Raw genomic sequence first — 24888 nt, forward strand, 5'->3', positions numbered from 1 at the left:
GGAACGTAGGCAACAGATCAAAGTACTAGTAGATCGTAGACAACAGATCAAAGTACTAGTAGAACCTTTGACCATCACTAGTGCAAGTCACAGGTTTTCATAGCATATCATGTGATTGTGTGGCCTATATTTCAAATACCATTTACATTCTTTACCAGTTTGAAGTCACTTTCATCATCTCTTTTTGAAGAGCTGTCTTCCCTGCCTCAGAGCACCTCCCCCACTCGTGCTAGAAAACCAGAGTGCTCCTCACCCCACACAGCAGCTTTGCTCCGCTTGTGAACACATTTCCCAATCTTAAAAATGGTAAGGTGGGGAAAGCGAGGCCTTGAATGGGGGACATTGTTGAAAAAGAAAGGAGAGATGTACTCATTACCCAACTTATGAAATGGTAACCCCTTAGTAAAGATAAAATTATATTTAAAGAAAATAGGTTGGGCGCTGGTGGCTCACACCTGCAATCCCAGCTACTCAGGAGCCTGAGCCCTGACGATTGAAGTTCAAAGCCAGCGTAGGGAGGAAAGTCCCTGAGACTCTTACCTCCAATTAACCAGTTAAAAATTGGAAGTAGTGCTGTAAGTGGTAGAGCACTATCCCAGGCTTGAGTTCAAACCCTAGGACTGGTACGGAAAAAAAAAAAAGGTAAGAAGACGGTTTCTGACCTGCTTGGACTCAAGCCCTTTGCCTCTTGCAGCTTGTAAGAACAAAGCTCCTCTAGTTGTCTAAGTTGTTCTGTGCAGCCAAGTATGATCCATAGGCCAGCACCAACATCAGCATCACCTGGGCGCACTTCCACACACATGGGCAGTCTGCAGAGGGATCCCTGGTGAGGCACACTGAAGTTGGAGCATCATGGTCTCCACTTGCTTCTCCTTCATTGGTTGCCACCTTAAATAAACGTACCCCAGCAAGCTACTGTTCCTTCTTGACATGTTTTACATGTGCAATTCAGTGATCCATAGTAAAACTTCCAAGTTGTACAGCTATCACCATCACCCAGTTTCAGGACATAAGGGATTGATTTTGTGTGTGTGTGTGTGTACACACGTATGCACGCGTGTGCCAGTACACACGTCAGTTGTAGGGCTTGAACTGGGGGCCTTGAGCTCTCACTTGGCTTTTTCCCTCAAGGTGTGTCACTTGAGCCACACCTCTGCCTCTGGCTTTTTGCTGGCTAAATCTCCCAGATTTGTCTGCCTGCTGATGATTTCAAATCCTCAGATCTTGGCCTTTTGAGTAGCTAGGATTGCAGGTACGAAGTACTGGCCCAGCTTGTGTCTAGTGTCTTGACTGCCTAAAGCTAGCTTTGTTTGGAACTTGTGTATTTATTCTGGAGTCCTCGGAAAAAATGTCCACACTCTCCCTTCCAGAGGAAAACAGCTTTGCTTCTGTTTCCAGAGGAATTGCAGCTCTCCTTACATTGTTTCCTCATCTGGATTCTGGACTAGGTGTATATTTGGTTAGCAAGACTGAGGGCATTAGTATTAAAAACTACTGGCTGTTCTCAGCTCTTTCTTGGATCTGTCAGCAGTTTGGGGTTATAGATGGTGGAGCTGGAGAGGCCTGGTAGAGCTCTGACCGCTACAATGCCCCTGCAGCCTGAGACCAGGCTTTTGGCCATTTACTTCCCCTGGTATCCATGTGGAGCCTTTGGCTGTAGGCTCCCTGCATCTTTCCCTTTCTTCCTCAGGGTTCTGCTGATTTGCTGGCTCCCCTAGCTCGCTGCTGACTCCTGTACCTGCCTCCACTCTAGTCTGCCATCGTCTCTGCTGGTTCTTTCCTCTTCATGACCCGTCTAGCACCTTAGCCACTTGCTCTCATGGTTTCCATAGCCAGCCTGGGGTCTCATGGATTCTGCACACAGTGACACTGCAGCCTTAGCAGCTGAAGCAGTTTCTGCTCCCAAATCCGAATTCAGCTAGAATTATCCTCCTACTCCTCTGTGAGCTTGGCTCCCATCGCTGCAGTCTCCACGGGCCGGTTACTCATCTTTGTGCCACCAAGTCACCAGACACCACCATGCAGCCTCTCCGCGGGGTTGGACACCATAAGTCATCTTTTCTTTATCAGTCATCTCCATCAGAAGATTTTTTATGATAACACTTGGATCTTGCTCCCTTTCTGGTTCGTGTCATTGGGGTCATGCACTGTTTTACCACCTCTGCTAATTCACTCTCTTCTATCTACTTTTTCTTTTTGTCTGTTGTGGGGCTTGAACTCAGGGCCTGGATGCTGTCCCTGAGCTCTTTAGCTCAAGGCTAGTGGTTGGTTTCTTTCTTTCTTTCTTTTCTCTTTTTTTTGTCTGTTGTGGGGCTTGAACTCTGGGCTTGGTTGGGCGCTGTCCCTGTGCTCTTCAGCTCAAGGCGAGTGCTCTACCGCTTGAGCCACAGTGCCACTTCCAGTTTTCTAGTGGTTTATTGGAGATAAGAGTCTCACAGACTTTTCTGCCTGGGCTGGCAGATCCTTAGATCTCAGCCTCCTGACTAGCTAGGATTACAGGCGTGAGCCACCGGTGCCCGGCTTAGTAGTTGGTTTCTTTAAGGAGTTTTTCTGGTATTTCTCATCAGCTGTTACGTTTGCTCTCACAGAAACATGAGTAATAGAGTAGTTGGTGTGAAAATGGTGATTTGGCATGTTGAAAATGGATTATCCACCTGTACATGATGCTTCTTCTCTAGTTGTGCATTTGTTCAGTGTAATAAATAAAAGTTTGCTTTCATGATGAATTTTACTGTTTATCAAGACACGTATTTTTCTGTGACTATACTGGGCCCTGACTTGCTTTTAAAGTAGCCCCACTGCTTAATGATAGGAATACAGCCGAGGAATATATCATTAGGTTTTCATGATCATTATCATTGTTACTGTGTGACCATTGTAGAGTGCAGTTACACAGAGCCAGGTGACTGTGAAGTCAGGAGGCCAGCCTTGGGGGACTGCTACCGTGTAGATACTGCCAGGCAAACACTAGTATTCACTACAATGTTACATCGCACATGACGATACTAGAGAGTGGGGAAATAGATTCAGTGGCATTTTAGACCATTTTATTTTGCTTAAAAGCTACAAAAGAAATGTAATTATTGACAGATATACAAAACAGTTACCTAAACATATAACCCCTCCCTTTTAATAATAGTGAATTTTAAGCCATGTTCTGGTGGCTCAGGCCTGTAATCCTAGCTCCTCAAGAGGCTGAGACCTGGGCTGGAAATGTAGCTTCGTGGTAGAATGCTTGCCTAGCATGCATGAAGCCCTGGGTTCGATTCCTCAGTATCACATAAACGGAAAAAAACCAGAAGTGGTGCTGTGGCTCAAGTGATAGAATGCTATCCTTGAGCAAAAGAAGCTCAGGGACAGTGCCCAGGCCCTGAGTTCAAGCCCCAGGACTTGCAAAAAAAAAAAAAAAAAAGCCGAGATCTGAAGATCACAGGTTGAAGCCAGTCTGGGCAGGAAAGTCTGTGAGACTCTTACCTTCCGTTAAGCACCAAAAACTGGAAGTGATGTTGTAGCTCCAGTGGTAGAATGCTAGCCTTGAGCAAAAAAGCTCAAGGACAGCATCCAGGCCCTCAGGCCCTTAGTTCAATCCCTAAACTGACCAAAAAAGAAAAGAAAATAATTTTAGTATTTTGGTGAGAATCTTTCCAAACTGTTTTTTTTGTTTTTTGTTTTTTTTTTGGCAAAAACGAACAAATTAGAAGCTATTTTACTCCCTATCAATTCTTGTGGGTCTATCGGTCATGGATCTTGAACTCAGCCTGGGCTTTTGAGCTCAAGGTGAGCGTTCTGCCACTTGAACCATACTGCCAATTCTGGTTTTCTGGTGGTTTTTTTGGAGATGAGTCTCACGGGGGCTGGGAAGGTGGCTCAGTGGTAGAGCGCTTGCCTTGCATGCATGAGGCCCTGGGTTCGATTCCTCAGCATCACATAAGCAAAAAAAAAAAGCCAGAAGTGGCGCTGTAGCTCAAGTGGTAGAGCGCTCGCCTTGAGCTGAAGAGCTGAGGGACAGCACCCAGGCCCAGAGTTCAGGCCCCACGACTGGACCCAAAAAAAAAACAAAACAAAAAACAAGAGTCTCACGGCCTGGCTGGCCTGGCTTTGAACCCTGATCCTCAGATCTCAGCCTCCTAAGTAGCTAGGCTTATAGGTGTGAGCCACTGGTGCCCCGCTAACAGATACATTTAAATGTAGGATCACAGTTTCTTTCTTTTCCCTCAAATTCCATTCAAATGTATGTTTTTTAAAAGAAACATGGATAGTTTTGGGTGCTGGGGATGCTAGCACTCTACCACTTGAGCCACAGTGTCACTTCTGGCTTTTTCTGTTTATGTGGTACTGAGGGATTGAACCCAGGGCTTCAGGCATGCTAGGCAAGCACTCTAGCACTAAGCTACATTCCCAGCCCAGGATTTTTTTCCTTATATAAAACTGTTACTGCTGGGCGCTGGTGGTTTACGCCTGTAATCCTAGCTACTCAGGAGGCTGAGATCTGAGGATCGAGGTTCAAAGCCAGCCCGGGCAGGAGAGACTGTGAGACTGCCATCTCCAATAAACCACCAGAAAACCAGAAGTGGCGCTGTACCTCAAGTGGTAGAGCGTTCTCCTTGAGCTGAAGAGCTGAGGGACAGCGCACAGGCGCAGAGTTCAAGCCCCACGACTGACCAAAAACAAAACAAAAAACTGTTACCTCTAAAGCCAAGTACAGATGGCTTGAGAATCATACCTCCAATTAATCCCCCAAAAGCCCAAAATGGAGTTATGGCTCATAGTAGTAGAGTGCTAACCTTGAGCACAAAATTTTAGGGACAGTGCCCAGGTCCTGAGTTCAAGGTCCAGGACTGGCACCACAAAACAACAACTACCACTACAAAAAAAAACAAAAAACAAGACCTGCTAATTTATCACAGTCAGAAAACATTGATGAACATTGATGCATTGCATTGCTCTTACCTAATCCACAGTTTGTGTCAACATTTCACTTTTCAGTCATTTCTTCCCGGCTTGGGATCCATTCCAAAGTCACACAGAGTTAGTTGCAGTCCGTTCATCTTCATTGTGGGTCTGTTCCTTGGCATTTACTCTTCAATGATCTTGACCTCTGAAGACTTCAGACTGAGTGTAGAGGTGAATTCCTGTAATTCCAGCTATTTTCAGGTGGAAATCAGTAGAAACACACTAGCCCGATTGCAAAAGTTAGCAAGACCCCTCTCAACAGATAAGCTAGATGTGCTGGTGCATACTGGTAATGGGAACTGTATCACAGGCCATGGGTGGAGTGTTGTGAGGTCCCAGGCTGACCCGGGCAAACATGTGAGACCTCTGGATGAAAAAGAGCCAGAGCACAAAAGGACTAGCGCATGGCCTGAGCGGTAGAGCAACTGCCTGGCAAAGTTAGGCATTGAGTTCAAACCCCAATACTGCCCCCCCACAAAAACAGGAGAGGGACTTTAGAGCAGTTGTTTTTTAAAATAATTTCTCTCAAGATTAGTCTTTTTAAAGAATGTTGGCATATATTTAACTCATCTGTATTTAGGGTAGCATACCCTAGAACTGATGTTCTATCTTTTCAGAGAGTCATTCCAGGGAGCACTTGATGCTATTTTGCCCAACGGTACTGCCAATGGTGACACTGAAGTTAATGATCAGCTTGCTACATTCATCTGTTTTCAGGTTCCATCTTCCCCCTTGTAACTGATAAGTAATTAGGAGGGGGACACTTTCTATTACATAAATATCCTGTTTCCCATCAAACCTTCACCAGCCAGTTCTAGCGTTGGTGAGTGATTTTGGCTGTTAATATGGTAAATGTAAAATCCATTGTCCTTTTCCTCTGCATTTATTGGTGTTAGCGCTTTTTTCTTCCAATTTGTTGGTGTTAATATAAACATTTCATTCCATGAAAATTTTGAAATACCATTTCAATGTTTAAATTGACCCATTAGCCAGGTTTGGTGATACACATTTATAATCCCAGCTTTATAGTAGGCTTATGAAGGAGAATCAGACCAAGACTAGCCCTGGGCAACAAATAGATGTTTCCTGAAGAATAACTAAAAGCAAAAGGAGTCGTGGCATGACTCAAGTAGTAGAATAGTTGCCTAGCAAACAGGAGGCCTTGAGTTCAAACTCCAGCACCATGTACCTGGATGAATGAATGGATGAATTGCCTGTCAGCGGTAGTCTCTTTGCCTCTTAAATCTTCAGGATTCCTTTTCTTTCCCTCCCTCCCTCCCTCCCTCCCTCCCTCTCTCTCTCTCTCTCTCTCTCTCTCTTTCTCTCTCTCTCTTAGCCCCTACCACTTGAGCTTCTGTATGTGTGTGCCTTGTCTGTCTGCTGTGTGTCTGTGTTTAACTGGAGATAAGAATTTCATGGACTTGGGGCTAGGAGGTTGGTTCAGTGGTAGAGTTGCTTGCCTTGCATGCATGAGGCTCTGGGTTTGATTCCTCAGCACCACATAAACAGAAAAGGCCAGAAGAGGCGCTGTAGCTCAAGAGGTAGAGCACTAGCCTTGAGCTAAATTGCTGAGGGACAGTGTCCTGGCCCAGAGTTCAGGCCCCACAACCGACAAAAACAACAACAAACATGGACCTTTTTGCTCAGGCTAGCTTTGAACCTTGATCCTCAGATCTCAGCCTGCTGAGTAGCTAGAGTTACAAATGTGGACCACCGGTGCCCTGCTATTTCAGTAGTCTTTGATTACACACAAAGTTAGTCCATATTTACCACACCTGTTCACCTTGTATCTCAGAGGCCTGGCCAGACACCAGTGGCTCACATCTGTAATCCAGGCTGCTCAGGAGACTGAGATCTGAGGATCAGCTTTGACTGCCAGTTCATACTCCAGAAGTGAAGAGAGACTGGCCTTTCTGCATTCTGAATGCCAGTCCTACTAGATTGTTTTGGAGTTGGCTGCTATTGAGTTACCAAGTTTATATCAGTATAAACCTGTAAATCTGATAGGAAAGAAGTGAGAAATGTCTGAAGGAGGGCTAGAGGCTTGGCTCAAGCAGTAGAGCACCCTCTGAGTGGTATTGCTCTTGTGCAATTTAGAGCCGTTGAGATAAGCCATATATAACATAACTAATGGCACACTTGCTAAATGGAGCAGTTGCTGCAGTAGTGAGCGAGTGTGGAACTTCATATGAAGGCACACAGCTTCTCACGGGAGCATGCCAATGGAGCAACTTTCTGTTGAGCTCATTGGTCTCAGGATGCTGTCTTCCGCAGAGGTCTGGCTAGGTATGAATTGAATTACAGAATCCAAGCGGAATATTTTAGTCACTCATTTTAGTGGCTGATCTCTTTTAATAAATGAGATAAAATTGTTTCTTTCCTTCTGGCTCTCTTGGGTCCTCTTTAACAGCATAGCAGTAGTTTCAAATGTTTTTTTTTAATGCAAAATTTCTAGTGTTTAGTTTTTGAAGTTTTATATTACATATTCTACAGTTCACATACTAGCTGATTTTGGGTTTTGAAAAAAGCATTGCAGCTGAATATGGTTAAAAGCTGTGCTGTGCTCTGGTGGCTCACACCTATAATCCTAGCTACTCAAGAGGCTGAGATCTGAGGAACGTGGTTCTAAGCCAGCCAGGGCAGAAAAGTCCATGAGACTCATCTCCATTTAACCACCAGAAAGCTGGGAAATGGAGCTGTGGTTCAAGTGGTCAGCCTTGAGTGAAAAAACTAAGGAACAGTACCCAAGACCTGAGTTCAAGTCTCATCCTGGCATAAAAAAAATACTGTGAAACTTTGAGCAGATCACTACCCTCCCTAAGCCTCAGTTTCTCTGTAGATAAGGAAGCATCAGGATTCTGTAGGGCCACTGAACAGTTGGAATTTCAAATATTTCCCACCTAGCATATCATTGCTTGCTTATTCACCAGCTTGGACTGGAAGATGTTTTTTAAAAAAATCCTGGGCTGGGAAGTTGGCTTAGTGGTAGAGTGCTTGCCTTGCATGCCTGAGGCCCTGGTTTCTATTCCTCAGCACCACATAAGCAAAAAGAAAAAAAAAAGCTGGAAGTGGTGCTGTGGCTCAAGTGGTAGGGCACTAGCCTTGAGCTGAAGAGCTGAGGGACAGTGCTCAGGCCCAGAGTTCAGGCCCCACAACCGGACCCAAAAAAAAACAAAAAAATCCTTTTGTGCTCTGCTAGGTATGATAAGCACAAGGATTGTCTAAAGGGCAGAGAGCATCTTAGAGCTACTCTACTCCCTGCTTTATAATGACCTTTACCAGCATTGTCTGAGTACTTTTAGAAGGGCAGCCCTTTTGGAGAACTTACAGAAATTATTTTCTTAAGAGTTTAAAATGAATATCTTTTGCACAAACACATAAAAGCATTGTGCCTTTTGTTCTGTTTGAGATGTTAGTATTCCTTTTGGAATAGGATTTTATATCGATACGTATTTAACAGAAGGGTTTAATGAAATAGGTCATTTGAATATGATAGCATTTTAATGTGATGCGATCTGGCATTAGAATGTGTGCAAATTGAATTTATCTAATGTTTATTCATAGTTTCGTTTTAATGACGAGATTAGATATTGCATTAGGCTTAATGAAGCACTAGGGTAGCTACCTATCGCGACTCACTTTGTGATGAACCTATTGACCTGTGGAAAGCCACAGAAGGAATGCAGAGATGGCTGGGCTTCTCAGTGCATGTTTATCTATATATTTGTCATACAGGATTCCCATGAAGGTGGTTAGTTAAAATTTTGTACCAAATTAAAAAATTAGAGAGGTAGAAATGATGTTAAAGTTGAGCAGTTTAGTATGTGTCTGTGTGGGGGTGTGGGGGTGCGTGCCCACACACACCAGTACTGGGATTTGAATTCAGGGCCACAGCACTATCCCTTAGCTTTTCACTCAAGGCTGATACTCTGCCACTTGAGACCTGAGCCACAACTACCTTTCCAGCGTTTTGCTGATTAAGTGGAGATTAGAGTCAGATTTTTCTGCCCGGCCTGGCGATGGCTGCTGTTGCTGCTGCTGCTTTTTTTTTTTTTAATAATTTTTTTATTGAGATAGTTTCACAACTTTCATAGTATTGTGAGATAGTGATAGTCACAAACACACTCCAACCTTCACAAGACAAACTCATTATCATGGAGTATAATGTTTCTGAATTCTGAGCTTTGATCATACAGCTATTTCTCCCACATCAGGTGATGTGTACATCTCTTTCCTTTTGCTTAGTGTCAGCTGTTCCCTCTTTCCCTCTCATTCCTTCCCTCCCATCGCTGCCTTTGAGTTGCTTAGTTCGTTTTCATTGAGGTCCAGTGCAGCTGCTACTGCTTTTGTGCCAGTACTTGGGCTTGAATAGAGGGACTGAGTGCTGTCTCTTAGCTTCTTTGCTCAAGGCTGACACACTACCAGTTGAGCCACATCTCCACTTGCAGTTTTATTAGTTAATTGGAGATAACAGTCTCATGAACTTTCCTGCCTAGGCTGGCTTCAGATCGCAGCCTCTTGAATATCTAGGATAAAAGGCCTGAGCCAGCAGTTCCTGGTTTTGAGTTCATTTTTTAAAAAATGATTCTGAAGCCAGGGATAGTGACAACATGCCTATAATCTCATGACTCTGGAGGCTGAGGCAGGAGGTTGAGAGTTCAGGGCCAGCCTGGGTTATACAGGCAGACTGTTCCCCTCCATGCGTGTTCGCTCCCCTCTCCCCAGCAGCTTTTAGATAAAAGAAAAATACTCTAGGGGAAGGTTTTTTTTTTTTTTTGTCATAGGGGCTCTGGGCCTGGGCGCTGTCCCTCAGCTCTTCAGCTCAAGGTGAGCACCCTACCACTTGAGCCACAGCACCACTTCCTGCTTTTTCTGCTTATGTGGTACTGCGGAATCGAACCCAGGGCCTCATGCAGGTGAGGCAAGCGCTCTACCACTGAGCCACCTTCCCAGCCCTCCACCTGTCTCTTAAAAAAAAATCGGGCTGGGAAGGTGGCTCAGTGGTAGAGTGATTGCCTCGCCTGCATGCGGCCCTGGGTTCGATTCCTCAGCACCACATAAACAGAAAAAGCAGGAAGTGGCGCTGTGGCTCAGTGGTAGGGCGCTAGTCTTGAGCTGAAGAGCTGAGGGACAGCGCCCAGGCCCAGAGTTCAAGCCTCATGACTGACCCAAAAAAAAAAAGACAAGTGGCCTTGGGGGAGATGACATGTGGTAATGACAGAAGTTTTTTTTTTTGGTCGTGGGGCCTGAACTCTGGGCCTGGGCTCTGACCCTCAGCTCTTTAGCTCAAGCGCTCTACCACTTGAGCCACAGCGCCATTTTGAGTTTTCTGGTGGTTTATTGGAGATAAAGTTTCACAGCCTTTCCTGCTGGGGCTGGCTTTGAACCATGATCCTCAGATCCCAGCCTCTTGAGTAGATAGTATTATAGGCGTGAGCCACCACCGGTACCGGCTAGGAGCTTATTATTTTAGCAGATACTTGGCTAACAGTGCTGGGCGGGGAGAAGATGCTGGTGTGGAACCTCAGCCCTCCCTGTGCTTTCCCGCAAGTCCAAAGGAGGAGTTTCTGTTGGCCTGTGCGAAGCCTGTCTTGGGTTAACAAGTAAGCGCTTTCAGAGATGATTGTGATCAGCTCCTCACCCCTACATTGTATATTGTGTGACCATGTATCTCTTTCCACTCGGGGATGGCACACAGGTGGCGGTCCGGCCATCTGACTGCTCAGTATCAGCCTGCCTTCTCCCTGGCCGAAGTCTGGCTCATGCTCCTGCCATTTCCCCCTCCCCGTGGTCCCTGCCCCCCTCTTAACAGCTTTGCTGGTAGATGTAAGCATGCAAATCACCTCTGGAATGTGGGTGGGAGCTGCTCCTTGTAAGGCTAGAGTCCCTCAGAAGATGCTAGTGGGCTTCTTGCCAAGGGTTTGTTTTTAGAAAGTGGATGGGTCTGGAATGCCAGGCAACTGGGCTGTGTGTACTAGTGTGTACCAGAAGCAAGGCAGAACAGAAGCAGAGGAAGGAGAGCCACTGTCTTGTTCTGGAAAGTATCGTGGAGGTGCATACTGAAACTTGGCTTCTCTTATGGCTGTCCAGGATATTTAGGACAAAAAAAGAATTATCCCTGGTTTCCCTTATTTCTATTTATTTGAAGATACTACTGATAGATGAGAATTTTCAAAGCCTTTAAGATAAGCCTTAAATCCTTCTGCATTCAGAAAAGGAACTAACTTTTTTCCAGTGTCTTTTAAGAGTCAGGCATTATACTGGGGACTTACATCTTGTATTCCATTTTAATAAGACAATCTCAGGAGATAAATGCATTGAGAAGGCTAAGCTGGAATCTAGGCCAAACTCGGCATGGCTGGTCTGTTTGATTCCCACTTTGACGAGCACAGAAACCTGGAGTCACACAGTGATAGAATTTTAGAACGAGGTGCTGCCTGTGATTTCATCCTGTCAGTTTGTGCCGCAGCAGCCGGCACTGGCCTGTGCGGTAAGCTGCCGTCCTTCCCACGTGGTTCCTCTCCACAGCTGATGCTGTTTGCCAGTTTCTGACACAGGAACCGAGGACTGCTTACCACATAGGCATAGTGGCACTTGCCACACGGGACAAAAAAGTGATGTGTAGAGGTGCTTTGTAAACCATAAGGTGATGCACCAGTACTGGCCTTTTCATAGATGAGTGCTCAGAAAGGCAGGTAGTTGTTAGCATTTAGGTCGCAAAAAGATTCTATACTTGTACATATCTATTGGTCTATCCATGTAAATACGCACACACACACACACACACACACACACACACACACGGTTTGTCTTGTCTCCTTTCTCTGGACTTTCCTTTCTGTGGCAACTATTCAGTGAGACCTTCTGTATGTTTGGCCCCACTTGTAGAACAACATAGTGATGAGATACACTGAAGCTGTGAAAATGTGGCATTGCTTTTCCTTCTGGGGTAAAGGGCCCAAAGCCTGACTTCTAACATCTGTCATACGCATTGAGGAATAGATACTGTGCTGTGTGCTGTGTGTGTGTGTGTAATGTACATTCGCAAATAGGCGGTAAGCTCTTTACATAGTACTAAGGTAATTGTGGATATAATTATTGAACGAAAGAAGGGAGTGAGAAGGTGACTGTAGCTGTTCACCAGATTAACCCAGTTTTGTTTCTCCTTTAAGGCAGCTTGGTTGGACTGTCAAATTGGCATCTGTGCAGAGCTCTGCAGCTCATGATTACTTGAGTGTAGGCCCTGAAGGCATTTGGAAGTCACCGTGTGATATTCTTGTCACTAGACACAGTTATTCAGCTCAGCCCTGAGTGGTCGGTGCCCCACTCACTCCTGCGGCTTGGAAAGGCGCACGGCTTCTTCACTTCCAGCCCTAGGCCGTGGTCTGTGGGCTAATTCCTAAATCCACGCCCCTCTCAACTGCCAGGAAAATTGTAGAACAGTCTTTCTAATGGGGTTTCTTTTGGATTTCAGATTTTATGACAGGGCCCCAGTGGTTCACCTATTTTCTAAGATGATAATGAGCCTTTGTGTCTTAGAAAGTAATCCTTGTGGGGCTGGGAAGGTGGTTCAGTGGTAGAGTACTTGCCTAGCATTCATGAAGCCCTGAGTTCAATTCCTCAGTACCATACAGACAGAAAAGACCAGAAGTGGTACTGTAGTTGAAGCGGTAGAGTGCTAGCCTTGAGCAAGAGAAGTTCAGGGGCAGTGCCTCGGCCCTGAGTTCAAGCCCCAGGACTGGCAAAATAAATCCTTGGGTCATTTTGGGTCCCTATTTTAATTGTCTGAGATGTGATCAAGAGGAAGTCATTATTATTAATTATTATTATTGCCAGTCCTGGGACTTGAACTCAGGGTTTAGGTGCTGTCTTTGATCCTCTTTGTGCTCAAGGCTAGTGCTCAACCACTTGAGCCACAGTGCTACCTATTTTTTCTGAGTAGTTTATCAGAGATTAGAGTTCCATAGACTTTCCTGCCCTGGCTGGTTTCAAACTACAATCTTCACGTTTCAGTCTTAGTAGCTAAGATTGCAGACAGGAGCCACCAGTGCCCGGCTGATCTAGAGGGATTGTAATAGATAAGACTCCATTCTCTTCTCAAATTTGGAGTGGCATAATGGCAATCTTGGTGGCTCACTGGTACTTTGTTGAGTAATCCATTCAGCCTTTCTTTTTATTTTTTGGTCAGTCTTGAGCCACAGCGCCACTTCCAGTTTTCTGGTGGTTTATTGGAGACAAGAGTCATGGACTTTCCTGACTGGGCTGGCTTTGAACCGTGATGTTCAGATCTCAGCCTCCTGAGTAGCTAGGATTGGCTTTCAGCCTGTCATTGACTAGAAGCGTCTTGACTGCCTTTAGAGTCTATGGGATAGTTCAATCATCAGTAATGCCTACTGCGATGGGCATTCTGAAGGGTGGGCTAAAGAACGAATGTCTCCTAGGTGTGTATGAGCAGGAAGAATCTGTGACATCTCTGCCACGGTGAGCAGATTCTGTGTGGACACTGGTGATCGAGGTTTTCTGAGTGAGAAGAGGATAGGAAAGGCAGCAGACATAGGTAGTAGCCCGTGCCTTGGAAGCAGCATGGGCTGGGGGTGTGAGCTGAGGCCCGCACTGGGAAGCCTGGGAGAGCCCAGCAGCCCTCGTGCGTGCACCACGCCGCACCGCACGCACCGAGAGCCCTGAGCTTTGCATGGGAGGCAGGTAGCTTAAGGTAATGAGGGTCAGCTGATGTCGGGCTTCGTGACTAACCTAGTAACTGCTGAAGGACTTGATGGAGGGAGAAATGGGTGGAAGGAGCCTGGGGCAGTCAAGAGGCCAAGCTAGGGGTAGACTTGAACTGGGAAGGGACAGGCCCCACAAGGGCCATGAACCTGTCATGTGGGCAGGTTGGTGAGTGGGGAGAGTGAGTACTAGCACAGACAAAGCAAGCTCTGGTCTACAGTGGGTATTTGAGGGCTGTAGACTTTCAGTAAAATGACGTTTTATGCTTTTTGGCAGAAGACTGGTTTTCTGGGGATGGAAGAAGAGAATAAAATGATCATTTGATGTGAATTTCGCACAAGAGGTGTGAGACATTTTTCCTATCACATTTCATCCTCCTGGCCACTCAGGAGGATGAAGTAGTTTCCCTCAAGGAGAACTCAGCCCGGGTCCCTGCGACATGGCACTGTGGGGTCTGTGCCATACCAACAGGCTGCACCAGAGGGAGGCACACTGCATGGGGCTGAGCCGCCACCTCCACGCCTGTAGCCCGGCAGCATCGCCAGGAACGAGTCAGGTGGGCTGGATGCAAGTTGGAGCCAGAGGGGCTCCTCTTGTAGAGCCATATGGGGCCCAGTGGGGCTGAGAAGAAAGTTCCTGAATTACTTTTGGATCTCCTATCTCAGCAGTAATTCATGAACAGAATTCCAAAAGACTAGCCAATTCGAGAAACACAACATTTGAAAATGTTTTCTTGCGGCTGGGAAGGTGGCTCAGTGGTAGAGCACTTGCCTTGCATGCATGAGGCCCTGGGTTCGATTCCTCAGCACCACATAAGCAAAAAAAAAAAAAAAAGCCAGAAGTGGCACTGTGGCTCAAGTGGTAGAGCGCTAGCCTTGAGCTGATAAGCTGAGGAACAGCACCCAGGCCCAGAGTTCAGGCCCCACGACCAGACCCAAAAATAAAAAAAAATGTTTTCTTATTAGTTGAGACTTTATCAACTCTGTAGGATTTGTTCTATTATTAGTTTCTTTTTGTCAGTCCTGGGTCTTGAACTCTGGACCTGGGTGCTGTCTTCAGCTCAAGGCTAGAGCTCTGTTACTTGAGCCACAGCACCACTTCCAGTTTTCTGATGATTAATTAGAGATAAGAGTCTCACAGACTTTCTTGCCCTGGCAGTCTTTGAACTGAGATTCTCATATCTCAGCCTCTTGAGTAGCTAGAATGACAGGCCTGAGTCACCAGTGCCTGGCTTATATTTTTCAGTTCTTGTTAATAAGGTGTTGTACAAAGAGTTACCATAAGTCATGTAATGAGTCTATTTCCTTTTGGACAGTGTCACCCTTTCCTTAGCCTTCCTCTATTATTTTGGTAGTGCTGAGGTTTGAACTCAGGGCTTTGCCCTCACTAGGCTGGAGTGATCATGGCAGTGTTGAGCTGCTCTTCCAGTATGTTTGCACTGGTTGTTTTGGGATGGGAGTTTGCTTCCTGCACATGTCCGAGCTACGTCTACCAACTGTGAGGCTTCCTTCCCATCAGTGCCAGGCCCCTGAGAACTTGCTACCTCCTCTGCTTCCCTTCCATGGAGATGAGTCTCGTGAACTCTTCTCATGAACTCTCTATGGTGCCAGGGAGTGCCCAGAACCATGATTTTCCCAGTCTCAGTCTCCCATGTAGCTTGGGATGTAACCAATGAGCACTAGCACTGGGCTTGTTCTGTTCCTGTCACATGTATAACCCAGGCTAGTCTCCAGATCATTAAGCTATCATTTAAAACTTTTCTACATATTTAGAACTAATAAGCATGATGAGATGCTGACAAGTTATTTGTACTCAGTAGTTCCATATGCAGACCTCAAGAGCATAATGATACAATTTTTAATCTTACCATTGAAACAAATTCAGGGAGAATTGGGATTTCATTCATTTGACAGATATTGAGCATATGTGACACACTAGGTTAAGACTGGATTAATTAAGGCTGAACACTAAAACACTAATGATCCCTTCTTTTTTTCTTTTTCTTTTTTTGTGCTAGTCCTGGGGTTTAAATTTGGGGCCTTTGTGCTCTTTACTCCAAAGCTAGCATTCTGCCACTTGAACCACAGCTCTACTTCTGGCTTTTAGGTAGTTACTTGGAGATAAGAGTCTCATGGACTTTCTGCTGAGGCTGACTTCAAAACCACCATCCTCAGATCTCAGCCTCTTGAATAGCTAGAATTAAAGGCATGAGCCACTGGTATCTGGCACTGAGAATTTTTTTTTTCCAGTTGTGGGGCTTGAACTCAGGGCCTGGGCGCTGTCCCTGAGCTGTTTTGCTCAAGGGTAGCACTCTACTACTTTGAGTCACAGCTCTACTTCTGGTTTTCTCGTAAGGAGGTAAGGGTCTCATGGATTTTCCTAACCAGGCTGGCTTCTAACCATAATCCTTAAATCTCAGCCTCCTGAGTAGCTAGGATTACAGGCACGAGCCACCAGCCCCTGGCTCCAAGAATTGTTAATAAATGGACATATTCATAGGTTAGATAATTGGCATTTTTTAAATCCCACAGTATGTACAACCCACCAGAAAGTTGGAAAGTTGGTAGAACAACACAGTGGGAACTTTAATAAGGAAATTCTGTTCTGTAAAGCCTACTAGGACTTGAATTTAGGACCTCAAAGCCTTGTTCAGCTTTTTCATTTACCACTGGAGCTCTACCGCTTAAGCCACACATCCACTTCCGGCTTTTTGCCTTTTAGTTGGAGATCAGTCTCCAATTTGTCCCAGCTGTCTTTGAATCTAGCTTCTCAGATCTTGATGTTTGGGGGAAAGGGTGTTGGATAGCCCAGGCTGGCTTTGTGGACTTGTAACCCTAGCAGTTCTAGTTGAGGAGGTGGACTTGCCTTATTTCATTAGATAGATCCAGGATATGGGGATTATATGGTGCATTTCTTTTGAAGGAAAGACCTTTCTTCTTTTTCTTTTTCCTTTGTTGGTCGTGAACTCTGCACCTGGGCACTGTCCATCAGCTCTTTAGCTCAAGGCTAGCGCTCTACCACTTAGCCACAGCACCACTTCCTTTTTTCTGGTGATTTATTGGAGATAAGAGTCTCATCGACTTTGCTGCCCAGGCTGGCTTTGAACTGCGATCCTCAGGTCTCAGCCCCTGAGTAGCTAGGATTATAGGCATGAGCCACTGACGCCTGGCTGGAAAAACCTTCCTTGAAGAAAGGGGAATGGTTATGCATTGGAATTTTGTGTGTGTGTGTGTGTGGCCCAAACCGACCTCTGCCTCTCTAGTGCTAGGTTTACAGGACTTGGCCCAGCAAAAGGTCACTGTTAGAACCTGAGTTTTTGACTGTGGGGTGTGTCGGATGTCTTTTGTCTCCATCTGCATGGCCAGTAGACCTGGATTCCAAACTAGTCCTACCACCTGCAAGTCAGCATCCCTACATGTGTTCTTTCATCTGAAAATCGGGGAAAATATTTCCCTTTGAAGAACTGAGGGACTATTGTAAGGAATAAAGGTTATGTGTGTAAAGCATTCTGTCTAAGTGAAAGTTCCCTGGAAAGCACACACAGGAGAGAGAATGTGATCCAGAGAGGAAGCCATCTGCCTATAATTGAATCCAGCAGTGGTTCCCAGACCCAAGTAAACATCAGGATCACTTGGGAGGCTTTGCTTTTTTTTTTTGGGGTGTGTGTGTGTGTGTGTGTGTGTGTGTGTGTGTGTGTGTGTGTGTGTGTGTGTGTGTGTGTGTGTGTGTGTGTGTGTGTGTGTGTGTGTGGCACACACAGGAGAGAGAATGTGATCCAGAGAGGAAGCCATCTGCCTATAATTGAATCCAGCAGTGGTTCCCAGACCCAAGTAAACATCAGGATCACTTGGGAGGCTTTGCTTTTTTTTTTTGGGGTGTGTGTGTGTGTGTGTGTATGTGTGTGTGTGTGTGTGTGTGTGTGTGTGTGTGCGTGCTAGTACTGAGGCTTGAACTCAGGGCCTGGCCACTATTCCACTTAAGCCACAGCTTCACTTCTGGCCTTTTGGTGATTAATTGGAGAAAAAAGTCTCATGGACTTTCCTGCCTCAGATGGCTTTTCTTTTTTCTTTTTCTTTTTTGTCAGTCGTGGGGCTTGAACTCTGGGCCTGGGCGCTGTCCCTGAGCTCTTCAGCTCAAGGCTAGTGCTCTACCACTTGAGCCACAGCACCACTTCAGGCTTTTTCTGTGTATGTGGTACTAAGGAATGGACCCCAGGGCTTCATGCATGCTAGGCAGCATTCTACCCCTAGGCCACATTCCCAGCCCCCCTGGGTTGGCTTTGAACCGCTATCCTCAGATCTCAGCCTCCTGAGTAGCTAGGATGACAGGCGTGAGCCATCGGTACCGGCAGTAGCTTTTTTTTGGGGGGGGGGGAGGGGGGTCCGGTCGTGGGGCCTGAACTCTGGGCCTGGGCACTGTCCCTCAACTCTTCAGTTCAAGGTTAGCACTCTACCACTTGAGCCACAGCACCACTTCCGGCTTTTTTCTTTTTGCTTATGTGGTGCTGAGGAATCGAACCCAGGGCTTCATGCATGCAAGGCAAGCGTTCTACCACTGAGCCACCTTCCCAGTCCCCCCCCCCCCCCCACACACACACACAGCAGCTTTTTAAACTGTGGCTTATCTGTCCTACCCCATGGTTCTGACTCATGGATCTGGGTTGGGTCTTGAGAAGTGCATTTCTGAGTTTCCTAGTATTGCTGGTGACGGCCTAGGATTCACACTCTAAGACCCACTAAGCTACAGGTAACTTACCAGTGAAATTTACGTGCCACAGATGGGTCTGAGAGCCTGAGCATTTATGTGTTGATCAGACTTAACTCTGTTAAAAACTTACTGGGATGCATTTGAAAATACTGAATTTAGTATCTCAAAAGTATTTTTCCTCCCAAAGTCCAGGAGTCCTTGTTACATACATTTGAAGGAGAGTAAGTGGTGGAAATCAGCTATAAATACATATATTATAGCTAGTGTAACCATGTCTAGTTGGCCAAGGTATGTGAAACTGCTTTATAAAATGTCACGATTGAAAGAATATGTTGAATAACTTTGTTTTTGAAAGTGAACTTCATGACAGTATAAAAGAGTGTAACTTAGATTTCTCATCTCAATGTGCTGTTTACTGTATGTATTTTTCTCTTTCTCCTCCAGGCTGCTGACTTGAGTAAACCAATAGATAAAAGGATATACAAAGGAACACAGCCTACTTGTCATGACTTCAACCACCTCACAGCCACAGCAGAAAGTGTCTCTCTCCTAGTGGGCTTTTCCGCAGGCCAAGTCCAGCTTATAGACCCAATCAAAAAAGAAACTAGCAAACTATTTAATGAGGAAGTAAGTAGCACCCTGTCTTAGTGGTTCTTACCAAAGGGCAGTGGGCCTTATTTTGCACTCTGAGCTAAGCCTGTTTTTATTTGCGCAGTCGTCTTACCTAGTATTACTCGTTTAAATGTGGTGGGTTCATTTGTTGGCCTTAACCTGTTCCTCTTTGGGTAACTGTTTTGTGTGTTTGTACAGAGCATGCACAGTTATCTGTAACAAGTTATTTCCTCTATCATGGAGGTGAGCATGACTCTGTTGATATATGTGTATACTTTAAAGAAGAAACTATAGAATTTTAACTCTATTCATATGTCCTGGAAATTTTCATGAAGATTGAATAACTTGGTGACATTGCTTTAGGCTGTTCAAATTACAGCAAGAGTTTTTGTATGTATGTTTGGCAGGTATTTGTCCAAGGGGTAGCTCTATTGCTTTTGGAAATATTTGCTGTAACATCATTTTTGATGTAGGAATTCTGGCACTTAAAATTGGGTCACATGACACAGCTTTTGCCAGCGTTATAGTATGCACTGGGGTTTCTAGTATGTGTTCAGTTTCATTCTGGAAGGAGCCTGAGCTATCTGTTCAGGAACACAGCAGCCTGTTAAATGTAGCAGACAGAAGTTGCCAAATAGATTGTGTTTGTTCAAGTCCTTGGAGTTGCTTTTAGCTCCAGGTACTGCCACACATATTTGGGTTCTTTGTGTTTTTAGCATGACTTGCCTTGCAAATGGTAAAGATGAAGCAGACTTGTTGAGATAGAAACTTGATTCTCATGCAGGGGTCAGGTTGCGTGGGGAAGACCCCCACCCCCACCCTGGTCAGGAAGAACATAGGGTTTGCATGGATTTTAACATCATCAACGTGGAACAGAAATGTGGTATAGATTCTGGTCCTTAGGAAATAATTTTGTCTGGGGAAGAATATTCCCCATTCCCCAACTTGATAAATCACAGTTAAGATCGTGCACGCCCCACACCTATCGAGGGCTCTCCGTGTGACCCTGCCAGGAGGTGTGGCGACATCTTGCTGTGCCGTCTCCCATCTGGTCTGGGCCGCCCAGAAGTAGACTTGCTGTCTGGATTACAAACTGTTGAGCGAATATTCAACCCACTTAATTTCCTTAAAAACTTTAAACAGAAGTGCTGTGTTTACCCATGCGTGTATTAATATCACCCGAGGAAGTGATTTCCAAGTAGCTGGATGATTTTTTTTCAGTGAGATTGAGCATGGAGTCACCTCCGCTGTCTACAGAAATTGTGGAGTTCGAGTTCTTATGGGTTTGTGTTTATGTTTGGGAAGACAAGAGTGTGATGGATGGGAAAGAATCGAATTACATGCAGGGCTGTTGGTAAACAAAATCTGGAGGCAGTTCTGGATGAGGATGGCACAGAATGCCACTTAGAGAACAAGAAATGTTTGTGTGTCATACTGGGGGAAGAGAAGAGTCAGAATCCACATGGTCCTAAGAGCAGGGACACAGCGTCATCTAGGCCAGAGCCGCACCAGACAGTAGCGCCTTACTCTTCACGGCCAGTGTCAGTTCTTGAGAACCGTCTTATTACATTTGAAAAAGGGCAGCTGGCGCCTGTAATCCTAACTCCTCAGGAGGCTGAGATGAGGATCGCAGTTCAAAGCCAGCTTGGGCAGGAAAGTCTGTGAGGCTCTTACCCCCAGTTAACCACCAAAAGTCTGGAAGTGGAGCTGTGGCTCCAGTGGTAGAACACTGTCGTTGGCCAAAAAAAATGTTAGAGACAGCACCCAAGCCCTGAGTCCAAGCCTCAGGACTGGCACCAAAAAACAAGAGAAAAACGGCTCTTCAGCTAGGACAGTGTGGTTTAATGCCAGGTTGACATTTAGAGCTGGAGGCTGAAAGCAAGTGCCTTCACAATAAAGAAAGCCTTGGGTGGGGTGTGGATGTTTTCATCAGTTTGGTCAGACCGGCTAAGAGCAAAGGGTACAGGAAGTGTGTTTCCAGAGCGTCAGGATGGCCCTGGAAGAGGTTCTGCCGTGCGTGCCCTCACTGGTGTATGTATGTGCAGAGGTTGCAATGACTCGTAATCGCAAAGGTGAGGGTGAGCAGGTAAAAGTTGGCAAAGAGAAGTATGTTGTCCAGATAGCCAGCTGAGAGAGGTAATATGGTAGAGTTGGACTAAAAATTAGTTCCTCACATTTTCTTGTTTTGGTCTGTAAACCCTGCCAGAGCTCATGGTTTAGTGAAGGCGGACTGGTAGGTTAGTGGGGTTTGTGCTACAGTGACATTGCACCAGCGGGGTAGGTGTGAGGATGTATGTTACATATTCTTGAGTATGGATCAAATACAACATTTCCTTCAAAGTCAAGTTAAGGGGTCAGCTTGACCAGGATACACTGTTTATATATGTAGAAATATCACAGTAGAAGCCATCCCTTGTACAATTAACATTTGCTAATTACAAAAAGGTTAAATTTGGCTAGGCACAGTGGCTTATACCTGTAATTTCAGCTGCTCAGCAGACTTAAGGCAGGGTTCACTAGTTTGAAGCCATTGTGACTGTAGAAAGATCTTATTGGGACAGTTTAAGAAATACTTTTCAGAAGATGTCATTTAATCTAGGTCCTGAAAGTTCTTAGAAGAGTAGAAGGAGGGAAGAGGTGACATTGTCCAGAAAGAAATGTACTCTTTACCCACCTATGTAACTGTAACCCCTTTGTACATCATAATAACAAATTAAAAAAAAAAGGGGGTAGGGGAAAGTAAAGAATGCCATTAAAGCTAGAGAAGACAGGTTGGGCATGGTGACACATGCTGCTAATTCCAGCACTTGGGAGACTGAGGCAAGGAGGACCATGAGTTTGAGGCTAGTCTAGGCTGCATAGCAAGACCCTGTCTCAGTGGCAGAATAAACAGCAGCCAGTAATAATGAAGCTGGAGAAAACAACTTGGCCTTATGAGGAGACCTCAGAGGAGCACAGCTAAGCCCCAGGGCGTGGCGTGGCGTGGCGTGGTGTGGCATGGCAGGAGCTGTAGCTAGCTAGAAAGATGAATTGGAACCATACTCTAAAACCATGCTGCGACACATAGGTCTGACACTGGAGGCTGTGGGGAACCTGTGGGGTTTTAATCAAGGGAGTGACAGGATCAAATGTGTTTTTTTAGAACTCTTGTCAGCACTTGTGGAAGGTGGATTGGAGTGAAGGAAGAGAGAATGAAGGTAGCAAGACCAGTGAGAAGGCTCTAGTAACTATCCAGGTGAGAGCTGAGGGCTTCATCTAGAGTTTCGGCCATTCTTCCATTCGCTCAACAGACCTTGACTACCTGCCCTATGCCCAGCGCGGGGTCTGCAGTGGCAGACACGCCCTTCCTTCCTGTTGCCCCTCCTAGGGGAAGAGGGGCAAATAACAGCACCACGCACACGTGCTGAGGACCCCAGTGGTGCTGTAGGAGGAGGGAGCAGACCACTTTAAGCTGGCAGGCAGAGAAGATCTGTCAGAGACGTAGTATGCTCTCAGCTGAGCCTCCCAGGACCGAGGACCCACCAGGTAAGGAGCTGGAGACAGACAATTCCTGCAGGAGGACCACAGGAGAGGGTTTGGGACTGGCCTGCAGCCATCCTGGATTGGGGGGTCCCGTGTAAGGAATACAAGATCATGAAGCACAAAGCCATGAAACTGCCTGCAATCCTAGCTACTCTGGAGGCTGTGATCTGAGGGTGTGGTTTGAAGCCAGCCCAAACAGGAAGTCTTTAAGATTCTTATCTTCAATTAACCACCAAAAAGCTGGAAGTGAAGCTATAGCTCAGGTGGTAGAATGCTAGCCTTGAGCAAAACAAACAAAAATCTCAGGGCAGCACCCAGTCCTGAATGGAGTTCAACCCCAGGAACAGCACCAATATAAAATAAATAAATACATACAAACACATACACACACACTGAGTAATTGTAATAGAAAAATGGGAAATAGACAAGAACGGAGATAGGAAAACACTTCCTGTAAAAGATGCAAACAGGATTGGGCGATGGGACTCAGTGGTGGAGCGCTTGCCTAGCACGCATGAAGCCCTGGGTTCAATTCCTCAGCACCACACACACAGAAGAAGCCAGAAGGGTGCTGTCGCTCAAGTGGTAGAGTGCTAGCCTTGAGCAAAAGCAGCCCGGGGACAGCGCCCAGACCCAGGCCCAGCTCAAGCCCCAGGACCGGCAAAAAAATAAATAAAAGGACTCAAACATTCTTGCACCTTCTGATCCATTTGGCCAGTGAGCACAGGGGAGCCATGGGCTGTCCCCAGCAGCCCCGAGACCTCACTGCTCTTTCTGGCCTCTTCAGGGAATGATGCCCTCAGCTCCCTCAGGCCACTGCCCTGCTAGTCACAGAAAGCGGATTTGAAGTTCCTCCTCGCTGCATTCCATACATGTCGTGTCCTTGAAAATGTCTAATGGGCCTTTGATAGCAAGTGCCTAGGCCCGGAGCCCTCCTTCCTGTGACAGCCGCGGGAGTGGGAGGCCCGGGTCAGGAACCTGATTAGATACTTGGGGAAGAACATGTTGTGGTAATGAGCACAATCTTGTTGCCTTTGTAAAAATTCTGATTTGGGGTTCATATCCTCAGAGGGGTACTTTCAAAAGGTTTTCAAATTAGGCTTTGATTGTGGTGAACTATGAAATCTAAAACTTGTAATCTTGTTCTTTTCTGTGTTCTGGGCTTTGCTTGTGGAGTCTAACTGAGGGTGTAGGGGAGGAGATGCCCCTGACGCTTGGTCTTGGGGCAACGGGGCCCTTACCAGCTTAGCCTCCTGCGCCAGGGCCCAGGATGGGGTAGGGGGAGAGCAGGGCCCTGCGTGTAAGGTTCTGTCTGTTTTTGGGGGAGAAGAGCGGACTGTCCAGGTTGAGAGTTTTGGATTTGTTGCTCCTCTTGATTAAAGGAAAGGAGGGCAAGAGGGCAGTGATCTACTCCATAAAATTCTGACCTCTGGCAAAAGTGACATCTGCTCCTTTCCAGCTCTTAAATCCCTTTCCCAGTGCTTCCTGTGCACAACCAGAGCCGCCCCTGCCATCCTTGAGTGTGGCTACATTATATCAGGGCCTTTCTAGCAGGATGACATGGCCAGGCAAATCAAGTGCCAAGGCCTCAGGATTCTTATTTCTGCTGAGTTGTGTAACAAAAACAGTTAGCTGTTTACATGTATTGTGTATATGTTCCAGGTGTCCATCCTTCTGTCAGAGTCCAGCTCACCCAGGAAACAACAGAACTCTAAGCGCAGGACAGTGGGTAATGCAGGGCTAGCTGCCTTCACCCTCCATCCCCTGTGCGGGAGGGCTGAGGAGCCCCCGGGGGCTTCCCCGAGGCCTCACGATTGTCTGCAGACCCCATGTGGAGCGCGGAGGGTGGCAAGGCTCAGTGCAGTCTTCTCTCTTTGGTGGTGACAGCTGTAGGAAAAGAAATGCACGCGCACACACGCACGCAGGCACACACACCAATTTCAGGAGCTGTTTTCAAGATCTCAGCAGCCTCACTATGCACACACACACACACACACACACACACACATATACCACGCACTGATTTCAGGAGCTGTTTTCAAGATCTCAGCAGCCTCGCTATGCTCAGTGTCCTGACAGCTGGAAGCTGGTCCTTCTTGAAGTCTTGCTCCATGCATATCCCAGTCAGGGATCACCTTGGAGATGAAGATCCCGGCTGGAGGCTCTGCTCCTCAGATGTGCAGTCCAGCTGAGCACGAGGAGGCTGCTCTGGTGTGAGCGTGCAGGGTCAGCCCCTTGCTGCAGCCTGGGTGGTGTGCGCCCTCTCAAGAGAACCGCTGCACAGGCATCAGACAGGCAGGCTTCCTGCTTCTCACCAGGCCCAGCACACAGACTTGAGCCACTGCAGGCTCGGCCATCCAATTCCTGTGG

At 46.3% G+C, this 24888-nt stretch overlaps 1 protein-coding gene across 8 annotated transcripts in view; it reads left to right on the forward strand.

The window, feature by feature from the left end:
• Positions 1 to 24888, forward strand: part of Wdr20 (WD repeat domain 20) — a 56770-nt gene that overhangs the window by 13215 nt on the left and 18667 nt on the right. For 3 of the 8 annotated variants that reach the window (XM_042696883.1, XM_042696889.1, XM_042696884.1), the window contains exon 2: positions 18829 to 19011. The exons of 3 other annotated variants lie outside the window; for them this stretch is intronic. In XM_042696883.1, the coding sequence (XP_042552817.1) occupies positions 18829 to 19011 (183 nt within the window). Of the gene's footprint in view, positions 1 to 18828; positions 19012 to 22138; positions 22232 to 24888 lie in introns of all 8 variants that reach the window. 2 more of the 8 variants (XM_042696882.1, XM_042696888.1) reach the window with 1 other exon arrangement.

Source organism: Dipodomys spectabilis, unplaced genomic scaffold (assembly GCF_019054845.1).
Source record: "Dipodomys spectabilis isolate Male_0828 unplaced genomic scaffold, ASM1905484v1 ptg000212l, whole genome shotgun sequence".
Taxonomy (NCBI): Eukaryota; Metazoa; Chordata; class Mammalia; order Rodentia; family Heteromyidae; genus Dipodomys; species Dipodomys spectabilis.